Here is an 11361-nt window from a genome sequence, read left to right on the forward strand (position 1 = left end):
CCGCTGGGCAGCAGCTCAGAGGAGGAAACAGCACAGAGGCCGTGTCTGGTGATGCCCCAAGGCCTTGACTGTTTAGCCAAAGAGCCAGCTCAGGTCTGTGACAGTCAGAGCCGACACCTGGTCCCAGTAGCGAGGGGCACGACCCTCACCTCCTGGGCAGCCCCCAGCCCACTGCTCAGGAGGTGGGCTGCCCGAAGCTCACAGAGCCACTCGTCATTCACGGAGTAGACACTCAGCCCACATTACATGAGCAGGGAGGAGTCAGCCCAGTGCAAAACGGAGCTCTGAGCACAAGGGCTGCCTGGGAGGGGAGCGTCCCTCCTAATGCGATTTCTGATCATGCGGGAGGGAGGAACCACGCCAGTCATTTCCGGAGGGAGAAATTAATATAGAGAATTGTCAGCCAGGTGTAAAGTGGGTGACTCAGTCATGAAGTGCTCAGGAACAGCCCTGAGGTTTCTGTGACAGAGGTGGCAACTGCGAGATGTTCCTTCCTCTCTAGAGCTGGGGAATGAAGGAACTAGACTGGAATAATTAAAACTGAGAATTCTGTGAGCCGGAGGCCTAGAACTCTGAGGAGGGGGGCTGCTCAGCTGGTGCCGAGGGGGCCGAGACTGGCTCTGCAGGCGTTCAAAAAACACTGCAGACCGGATCCAGCTACTGCAGTGGCTGGGCACCAGCAGACCTGGGGAAGCGGTGTTTGCTGCTAATCAGGTGGTAGACTGCAGGTCCACAAGAAGCCACTAGGAAGGAGCAAGCCCCCTCCCTCTCCAGTTCTCAGGTCCCCTCTGATGCCACAGGGGACGGCCGGCACAAGCAGAGATGCAGCCGGCAGTGCCCCAGGCCAGCATCATGGAGCACAGCAGAGACACGGGGAAGCTGAGAGGCAATAGTTTAATCACGGCCCAGGGGGGACGGGAGGAAGGTGTGCCCTGTGTGCAGGAGGGGGCAGCTTGCTCGCCCTCAGATTCTGTGGCTCCCCAGGATTCTAGCAGTCAAGGATCAAGTTCACCGCCAGTCTAGACATGCCCTGGGCACAGCTCTGCCTCCCGAAGAGCGGCTGGCTCAGAGGGAGCCTCCGTCCGCCCCTCTGTACCACGAGTCAGGATCCCCGCTTCCCAGGGGTGGGGGACAGAGGGCAGGAACACCCTCACCCCTGTGACCCGCCCTCCCTGGTTCTCTCCACAGCTCATCAGTGATGGCAGTGTGGTCTGTGCTGAAGCACTCTGGGACCATGTCACCATGGATGACCAGGAACTGGGCTTCAACGCCGGGGACGTCATCGAAGTAATGGATGCCACCAACAGAGAGTGGTGGTGGGGCCGGGTCGCTGACGGCGAGGGCTGGTTTCCAGCAAGCTTTGTGCGGGTACGCACTGGCCCGAGCTTCTCCTAGCCCCGTAAAGAGGCAGCTGGCTCTGCTCAGCAGTGCAAGCCTGAAACTGCTCTGGGGTCTGGGGTGCTGTGTGTGGACCTCCCACTCATAGCTGCGCTGGGACTGCAGGCTGGGGGCTGGGTGGGCGGGTGGGTGTCGGGAAACCCAGCCTGGGAATCGAGACACAGCCTTCCTCCTGCGCCACCACCAACTCCATCCCTGCCCCTGCCCCTCCCTCCAGGAGTCCTCAGCGGCCAGTGAAGAACAGGTCAGAAAAGTGGTCCCCTCCGGGCGTGGGGGGGTCTGTGTGTTAGAGTACAGCCGCCACAGCCAGCTGGGCTTCCCAGGCATCTGCAAAGCACTGTGCAGACCATCTGCACGGGGCATCTCAGTTCTAACTTTCACAACAGTCCTGGGATCTGGGAGCCATCGCTACGCCTGAGGAAACTGAGGCAGGGACAAGCTAAGTCTTTAACCCAAGAGATCACGGGAGCGAACCCAGACCTAAGGCAGCCTTTGGTCTCCAGGGAAGGAATCCAGGCGCAGGCTCCAAACCAGGCAGAGGGCCGTGGGGAGGGGAGTGCTTCTCCTGCCCCAGACCTCCCGGAGGAACAGCGCTCTCTGCACCCGGAGCCTTTCCTAGCTACAGTCCCAGAGCTGGCAAGGCCACATCACCCGTCTGCTTCCTTCACAGCCCCTAGAGGGCCCAGTATGAGCAGGCGCTGGTTCAGAGGCCCTGCAGTGAGCGTGTGCCCGGTTCCGAGCACTATGCCTCGCAGAGCCGAATGTAAGGGGGAAGCCGGGGAACGGGGCGCCTTCGGACCTGGCGTCTCCTGTCCTTGCGGGCACTGTGCGGGTGACGGAGCGGCTTCCTGCCCCTGCGGTCCCGGGGGACGCTGACCGGCCGCGTTGCCTGCAGCTGCGGGTGAACCAGGACGAGCCGGCGGACGACGCGGCGCTGGGGACCGGGCACGGCGGGGCCGGGCACGGCGGGGCTGAGGCGCAGAGCAGCAAGGACCAGATGCGGACCAACGTCATCAACGAGATCCTCAGCACCGAGCGCGACTACATCAAGCACCTGCGCGACATCTGCGAGGTGAGGCTCGCGGGCTGGTGGGGCTGGGGGTGGAGGGCACCCGGAGGTGAGCCTGACCGCCCGCGCCCCCAGGGCTACCTCAGGCAGTGTCGCAAGCGCGTGGACATGTTCAGCGAGGAGCAGCTGCGAACCATCTTCGGGAACATCGAGGACATCTACCGGTGCCAGAAGGCCTTCGTGAAGGCGCTGGAGCAGAAGTTCAACCGGGAGCGGCCACACCTGAGCGAGCTGGGCGCCTGCTTCCTGGAACACGTGAGCAGCCCGCCCTGGGACCCTGCCCCCGAGGCCCTCACCCTGTGCGGTAGCCCCTGAACCCCCCATCTCTGCTGGGGGCTCTGCCCTGCCCCACCATCCCTGGCCCCGACCGCTGTCACCCTTCCACTCTGCTTTGGAAGTTTCTCTGCTTCTGGGGGTCCGGGTGGGGTGAGGTGGGCAAACCAAGCTGGAGAAGGCTCCTTGGAGCAGGCAGGCCTAGGCTTTGGCCCCGGAAAGGATCTGCTTGGGACAGAGGTGGGCTGGGCCACCTGCTGAACACCCTAAGGGCTGTTCTAGCGAATTCTGGGATTCCTCTCACAGTAAGCACACTGGAATTGAGGTTGAATTAGTTCTTACTTCCACTCTAAATGCCAGTTGACATTTTAGCCAAGGTTCATTGGACTCATCTGGGCTAGGTGGACTCCTTGTTTTCATCCCTCTCCTGTGGCAGTCATGTGGGGCTGAGCAGAGGATGCCTAGCTCAGCCCATCAAGGACAACCTGGGCTCCTTTCCGACTGCTAGCAGTGGGGGGTTGGGGAGGCCCTTCCACCCCTCTCCAGTGGCAGGAGGAAAGCTGAGGAGGGTGACCTCAGAAGCAGGTGGTGGGTCTGGGTACCTGAGTGAGTATGGGAATTTGGGTCCTGTATTATTCATCAGGCAGAGTTGTGACAAGGGAATGGGAAACAGGGCATGTCTAACAGGCACGCTATCAGCATTACCCAGTGGGACCATCACAGCAGCCTGCCAGGCAGCCAGCTACCCTCCTTTTCCACCTAAGTCCACGAAGTCCTAGGTCAGACCTAGGTCTCCCTCTGGCTCCAGGTAGATGAAAGTTACACACAAAAGCAGGCACAGTGAGTCTCCCGTACAACACACGCAACGTGGATATATCTCTCTCACATGGTGTTGAGTAAAGTTTGACAGCGGCTGTGTTCAGATGTGAGGCCAGAGCTTTGTGAGGAAGAAGCAAAACACTGGGCTGAGGAGGAAGACAGCCCGGGAGGCACAGCCGTCGGGGTCTCTCTTAATCTCCCTCTCTCTCCTTTTGGGCCGTGATATCCCTTCCTTATTAGTATCATTGATTTCACCCAGAAACCTGGCATACTGTCAAAATATCTGCTGAGGGCCCTGCAGAGAAAGCTAGGTGGCGACAGGCAAGCGCATGCCTGAGTTTTCTGGGGTCTTTCACGTCCCTGGGCACGATTCTGCGTGGCTTGTGCCCAGAGACGTAGGTAGACAGAGCCTGGGCTCCCTGAGCTGCCTCCCACTCCCGCCCCCACACTGCCCATGGCCTGGTGGGGTCAGGAGGCAGCCGTCCTCACCTCCAGCTGTGCCCACAGCAAGCGGATTTCCAGATCTACTCAGAGTACTGCAACAACCACCCCAACGCCTGCGTGGAGCTCTCGCGCCTCGCCAAGCTCAGCAAGTACGTGTACTTCTTCGAGGCCTGCCGGCTGCTGCAGAAGATGATCGACATCTCCCTGGACGGCTTCCTGCTGACACCTGTGCAGAAGATCTGCAAGTACCCTCTGCAGCTGGCTGAGCTGCTCAAGTACACGCACCCCCAGCACAGGTAGGAGGGTGCTGGGGGAGGTTTGTTGAGGCTTTTAGTGTGCTGGGCACTACTGCGGGCACTGGGGTGACAGCACAGACCGAAACGTACAACAATTCCAGCCTTCGTGAGCTGTCCTTGCAGTGAGGGGCTGGGCTGAATAAAGTTGAATAGGATATTAAGTTCTGCTCTGTGCCTCTTTTATGGAGAAGATGGGGGTATGCACTTGATGGGTGGAGAAATGGCACAAGGGCACAGCCCCAGAGGGATCTCGTAAGCCCTCTTCCACCTCTGTTCCGCCCCAGGGATTTCAAGGACGTGGAAGCTGCCTTACATGCCATGAAGAATGTGGCCCAGCTCATCAACGAACGGAAACGGAGACTTGAAAACATCGACAAGATCGCTCAGTGGCAGAGCTCCATAGAGGACTGGGAGGTGAGGGCCCAACACCCCCAGAAAATGCCGTGGGGCTTGGCCTTGGCTTTAAAACCATGCTTGCCCCTGAGAAACCTAGGAGGGCGCTGAAGCAGGGGGCCATGCTCCTAGGAGCCAGCAAACAGGAGCTAGTGTCAGGAGGGAGAGCTGGGGCTCTGCAGGGCCAGCCCGGCCCGTGTCCGAGCCCCAGGCCTTGAGCGCTGCTCCCGGAGCAGGCCTGCTGGCCTCCTTCCTGGTGAAGAGCTCAGGGCACGTGTAAAATGCCACATGCTCCTCTCAGGGTGCAGCCAGCCAGCCTCTGGGGACAGGCTGGGCCCCCAAGTTCGAGTTAACTTCTGGGGCTCCCAACAGAAGGGGCCAGGCTTGCCACAGTGTGACCAGAGACGGATTGCCACCGGTCGGAGGAGCCTCCTGGTTCCGTTTTCCTGGCATACACAATCCCCTCACGTGGGCCAGTCTCGTCTTCTAAGGCAGCACGGATGCCTGAACTAACGGCGACGGTCCTGTCCTGTTCTCTCCAACCCCGCCCACCAACCGTAAAATCTGTGAAAAAACAAGATTCCTAGGCCCCATCCTAGAAATACGGAATTAGACTCCCTGAGAGGGGGGCTGAGTGTTTGATTTGTGTTTTGTTTTGGGTGCCTGGCTTTTGCTTTCCTGATGATTGGTTCTGAGGCCCAGCCCTGACCAAGGACCCTCACAAACTCACTTATCCCAAACTGAGTGGCTGCCAATAGCGCCTGGCTGTGGTTTGCATTTTCCTGGAGGAACTGGGCGCAGTAGGGCTTCATCTGAAAGTGTGAAGTCTGATGATAGGAATTCAGGTACTAAGTAACACTGAGCCAGAGGACAACCTCCGAAACCCCTTTTAAAAGACAGGCCTCGGAAGTGACTTCCAGCCAGGTCTAACTGTTCTCTAGAGCCACACTGTCCAAAGTACCGTGTGAGCCACATAGGGAATTCTGTATGTGTTAGGATCTACCTTAAAAATGAAAAAAGGGGCTTCCCTGGTGGCGCAGTGGTTGAGAGTCCACCTGCCGATGCAGGGGATGCAGGTTCGTGCCCCGGTCCAGGAGGGTCCCACATGCTGTGGAGCGGCTGGGCCCGTGAGCCATGGCCGCTGAGCCTGCGCATCCGGAGCCTGTGCTCCGCAGCAGGAGAGGCCACAACAGTGAGAGGCCCGCGTACCGCAAAAAAAGAAAAAGAAAAAAACAGGTGAAACTAACTTTAATGATGTTTCGTTTAACCCAGTATATCCAAAATATCATTTCCACATGTAATCAACATATAAAATACCATTGGTGAAATAGTCACAGTCTTGATTTCATACTAAGTCTTAAAAATCGGTGTATAGTTTTCCTAAATGACACCTTGATAGGGATTAGCCACATTGCGAATGCTCACGCCACTGACTGCTGTGGGGCCTCATTTAACGGAGATGACCGACTCCTAGGCCAAACCGCCTTCTGACTCCACCCCACTTCCTCGGGCTTCAAGAGCAACCCCTTCCTCTATGGCCTGCTGCTTGCTGCAGACCCTGGCCCGACGGGGGCCGTGGGCAGGCAGGGCCAGTAAGGACCCCACCTACCGAGCCAGCAGTAGAGGCAGGATGCCGAGCCCAGCAGAGCCTTGCTCTAAGCCCCAGGATGGGAGCACTCAGCTCACGGCTCCCCTTGGGTCCCCCAGGGAGAAGATCTCCTGGTCAGGAGCTCAGAACTCATCCACTCAGGGGAGCTGACTCGTGTCACACAGCCACAAGCCAAGAGCCAGCAGAGGATGTTTTTTCTCTTTGACCACCAGCTCATCTACTGTAAGAAGGTACCAGAGTCACTCTTCCCTGCTAGATGCACCTGTTTAGAGCAGGAATGGAGGGAGTGAGGTCGAGGGCTGGGAGCAGCTGCCCAGAGAAAATGACACACACACACATATACACGATTCCTCTCCCCGGGGCCCTGCTGCCCAAATGACACACACACACGCGCGAGCGCGCGCACGGTAGGGGGCTGTCTACAGAGTGAGCCTAGTGGCCCAGGGACCAGAGGGTGGCCCTCAGAGTCTGACCGGCGCGCAGTGCTGTTAAGAACACCCTCCTTCCTGAAGAGCCCCTGCTCGCTTCTCAAGCCAGCTCTTCTCTTCCTGCAAACCTCAGCTTCCCCTTCCCAACCCTGGGATCCTCTGTTCCAGCTGCCTCCAGGCCTCCTCTTCGCTGCTGGCTTCTACTCCCCTTTCAAAACATGGCACAAGTGGCTGGGCAGCCCTCCTGAGCGCTGGCTCTGGCCTGGCCTCGGTAGACTGATGCTCTCCTTTGCTGCGCACTGTGGGCCCTGGCCTGCTGCCTGTCTCCATGGCTGCCTCCCCGTGAGGCTGGGGGTGTTTAGAGACCCCCAGGCCAGCCAGTAAATGTTAACTCAAGGAGCGCCTCCTTCACCATGGGTTCAGCATGTGGTCGTGGGCCAAGCCAGGCTCGCTCTCCCTCCCGAGATCACTTTCTGCAGCCCGCTGGCCCTTATGGTCACAGGGCAGAAGGTGAGGCAGGGCCTCGGACGCGGTCAGGAGGATGGTTCAGGCCGCGGGGCCGGGCAAGCAGGCGGGCCGGGGGGCTCACGGCGTCTCTGGCAGGACCTTCTCCGCCGGGACGTGCTCTACTACAAGGGCCGACTGGACCTGGATGGCCTGGAGCTGGTGGACCTGGAGGACGGGAAGGACGGGGAGCTCCATGTGAGCGTCAGGAACGCCTTCCGGCTGCGCTGCGGCCCCTCGGGGGAGAGCCAGCTGCTGTGCGCCAAGAAGCCCGAGCAGAAGCAGCGCTGGCTCAAGGCCTTCGCCAGGGAGCGGGACCAGGTGCGGCTGGACCAGGAGACAGGTGCGAGAGCCCGCTTGGCCTGGCCCCACCGCGAGGGCCCACCCAGCCCTCCGTGCCCCCGTGCCGGGGAGCCGGCATGACCTTGGGACTGTGAGAGGCCGGTCTCACACGGGCAGAACCTCAGGGTTTGGCGAGGCTCTGGGACACGTCGTGGCTTCGGCCCCAGGCGTGGGTCACTGCCCCCCGCCACACGCGTGCACACACTCCATAGGGTGGGAGCCTCTGCTCAGTTGGAGTGGGAGGTGGGCGCCGGCCTCCAGAGGCCTCCCCCTGCCCCACGTGAGCACGGCATTCCCCTCCTGCCCTTGGGCCCCTGGCCATCACGCTGGGCGGTGACCAGGTCGGTTCTGGATCTGGCAAAGGAGCCGCCTCCACAGGGCCGAGAAAGGACAGTAGGCACCAGCCACGTCGGTGAGCCGGGCAGGGTGAGCGACGGGGCAGGGCGACGAGGGAGGCCGCCGAGAGGTGCACCAGAGCGCCCCTGCGGAGCACGTCCTCCGCCTGGGCGGCCGAGCCAGGCTGGTGGGGCGGGATGCTGACCCCCGAGTACTGTGGGCAGGGCCGGGTGCACAGAGACTGCACTGGTGCCAGGGCAAGAGGACCGTGGCGGGGGGAGGAGGGGGGTGTGGGAGGGCAGCTGTGGCTCTCATTTGTGGCCCCTTCTCAGGCTTCTCCATCACCCAGCTACAGAGGAAGCAGGCCATGCTGAATGCCAGCAAGCAGCAGGCTGTCGGGAAGCCCAAAGGTAAGCAGGTGGTGGTCCCACCTCCACCCACAGCAGCCCGGCCCAAAGCAGGGTCAGCTGGGCCTGGGTCCTCAGAGGTGCCCACTGCCCTTTGCAGGTCTGTGTTCCCAAAGGTTGGTGGTGAGGGGCCGCTGGTGAGGGGAAGCCTGCTTAGGCACGCGGTGGATATTCCTGCTTTCCAGCCCCGCAGGCTCCCGGGAGCAGCACGGTGCTGTTCGGTGCCAGCTTTTCCTTCCCCAGGCAGGGCTGCTTCCTGGCAGCCGGCCTAGGCACCTCGTGGCAAGGAACTAACAGCCTGTTCCTACAGAAACGTTAAACGCCCCCCCAAGAGCAGCTCCAGGCCTCACGCCTTCCCACGCCCCCTGGCCATCCCCCCTGCAGACCACGGAGGGCAGCCCAGGCCCTTGGGTGTGGTCAGCCCCAGGGGAGCAAGGGTGGGTGTTGGAGGCAGCCCGGGGACGGCCCGCTGCCCCCACAGGCTCTGCCCTGTGCCACGCGGCTCCCAACACACCTCCGACCCCTGCTCTCTTCCCCTGCCCAGCCCTCAGCCGGCCCTACTACCTGACACGCCAGAAGCACCCAGCTCTGCCCACCAGCCTGCCGCAGCAACAGGTCCTGGTGCTAGCAGAGCCCAAGCGGAAGCCGTCCACCTTCTGGCACAGCATCAGCCGGCTGGCGCCCTTCCGCAAGTGAGCCCACGCCCCGCCAATGGCACCATCTGGACCTGCCCCACCGGCGGGCCTCCAGCTTTTCCTCCCCGGCCTTCCTCTGCCTGTTACGCAGACTGGAGGTGGGAGGTGCGAGGTGCCCCCATTCCCGGTTTCCTCCCCACTACTGGGGCGCTGGAGACGCTGGCTGGAGAGGCAGGCCCCCAGCACGTGAACCTCCCGCCACCCTCTCGGCCTGTGCGGGGCCTCCTGGGAGCCACAGCTCAGAACCACCACCAGGCCAGCACGTGTGAGAATGCCGCTTTGGACCCTCTTCTTGGGACATCTAATCGTCCCTCCTGCCCCTGGTTTCTCTGGGCAGGAGACGTCTCTGCCTTCGGCCACCAGCAGAGCCAGGCTGTGTGCCCCTCTGCCCTCCTGTTCTCCTTGCAGGCCCCCAGCTGGTGAACCAGGCAGCCTGCGTCCCTGGTGGGTGGGAACCAGGAATTCTGCACACAGAAACATCTGGCCCAGAGCCCACCCGTTTTTGCTTCCCAGCCCCTCTCTAGACACTCCTGGCTGCTGGACACCCTCTCTTCACTTGTGATGTGTTTGTTCATAGTGGAAAGAAAACCATAGTCAGCTGAATACTTCTGTCAGGGTTTGTGACCAGTCCACCTGTAGCTGTGGGGTGATTCCAGAACCTGGTTCCAGTATTTTTTGTTCAGATTTTGTTTTTCTAACGGTAGAGAAAAAGAATTGTTAGTGACACAGAAAGACTGCCTTACCCTAAGTGAGCGTGAGAAGCCATAAGGACTGAATTCTGTGGCCCGGCACCCAGGACTGACCCACCCAGAGGCTGGTGGGCATGTGGGTTGGAAGGAAGCCCACATCCCACAGAGGAGGGGCACCAATGAGTGTGGCCAGGGCCTGGCTTGGGGCACGGAGCCGCCCCTGTGGCCCACGGGAATTCAGCAGCATGTACAGTCACTCTTGCACTACACCTTCTCCAAACCAGAAACCACATTTAATTTCATAAAGAAACTTGTGAAAAATAACCTGGCTGCCGGCCCTTGTTTTCTGTGCATTTTCTCGTCCCCTCGCCACTTATCTGTTTCTACCCCAGGCCTTTCCTAAGACTAGAGGAATGAGCTAGGCCCCCAGGGCTTTGGTGGACAGAGGCTTCAGAGAGGCTCCGGGTAACTGGGAGCTGTCTCAGCACCTCCCTGCCTGGCTGCTTCCAGAGTCAGTCTGTTTAGCTGAAGTGAGTTTGGGGGACAGGCAGTCCGTAATCTTTCTGGGTCTCACCTTCCTCCTTGGTGAAATGGGGAAGGATGTGTCTTCCTCCCAGGAGGACCCAGGCCACAGGACCACAAGAGGAGGAACAAGGGTGGCTTCCCTCCCCTTACCCACAACCTGCTACCTTCACACCCGTACATACTGCCCAGGTCACTGGGGCTGAGCCTGAAACCCCTGGACTTCCTAACTTAAGAGACACTACACCTTCCATCCCGGCCAAGCCACCTGGAGACAAAACCTATGGGGAAAAATCATGAAAATCACAATATGCAACACAAGTCAATCTTTATTGAAAACTGCAGTATTAATACATAACAATTCTTGTTACAATAAACGTGCTTTTAAGGATTTTAAATCTGAGCTCATCTACTCATCAGATTGCATAAAAAATTAAAATAGTACGAATTTACACATAATGGAATTGGCTCAGGATGGGTGTTCCATTCCTTTGTATTGATTGACACCTTAAGTTCAATGCAGAGGTGAGGGGGGCCTTTAACACTGGAAGACAATGCTGACTTAAGTTTTAAAAAAGTACTATGAGAACGGTCTAAAAAAAAAAAACACAGTATTCCAAAATCGTTTTAAAAAAAACAAAAACCAATTTCCTAGTCAGTAACAGTGGCTCCCTGGGGTCTCTCTTGAGTGGCCATCACAGTAACCCCGCCAGGAACACATGAGAGCTGGCCTCAGGTCCAGCCCAACTGGTCTACCAACCACTGGTCTGCACGAGGACCTACAGGAGACCAACAGGGCTCAGGAGGCCAAGCCAAGACACTTGTCATCTCCAACACACCAATCCTGGGAGCACAGCATCCCCTGAAGCTCACTGCAGGCTCCCTGCACAGAGATGCCAGCCTCTCCTCGTCTCCCTGTCCCAAGTGACTTGACGTTTGATCCCGGGGATTCAAATAAGATTACCCCAGAGGTTTTCTGTTCAAGAGAATAGGGTGGGGAAAGAGACAAATCCTCTGAAACATGTAAGATCAACTCTGCAACTTTCTACCTGAAAAGATCAGACCCTCCTTTGCAGGCTGTCCTCTGCAGGCTCCTTTCAGAAAGCTCAGGTTGAGTAACAAACAGCTCAGGACAAA

The 11361-nt window shown here is 59.1% G+C and overlaps 1 protein-coding gene across 1 annotated transcript in view; it reads left to right on the plus strand.

Annotated features, from left to right (window-relative positions):
* LOC101275616 (uncharacterized) overlaps nt 1-10867 on the plus strand; it is a 253173-nt gene extending 242306 nt beyond the window's left edge. Inside the window, 10 exon segments of the mRNA XM_004276883.3 lie at nt 1189-1368; nt 2294-2470; nt 2543-2722; nt 4067-4299; nt 4584-4713; nt 6400-6531; nt 7333-7576; nt 8244-8321; nt 8863-8954; nt 8957-10867. Of these exon segments, the coding sequence (XP_004276931.2) occupies nt 1189-1368; nt 2294-2470; nt 2543-2722; nt 4067-4299; nt 4584-4713; nt 6400-6531; nt 7333-7576; nt 8244-8321; nt 8863-8954; nt 8957-9436 (1926 nt within the window). The 3' untranslated portion in view covers nt 9437-10867.
* Nucleotides 10868-11361: the final 494 nt, after the last annotated feature.

The sequence above is a fragment of the Orcinus orca genome, chromosome 7, assembly GCF_937001465.1.
Source record: "Orcinus orca chromosome 7, mOrcOrc1.1, whole genome shotgun sequence".
NCBI lineage: Eukaryota > Metazoa > Chordata > Mammalia > Artiodactyla > Delphinidae > Orcinus > Orcinus orca.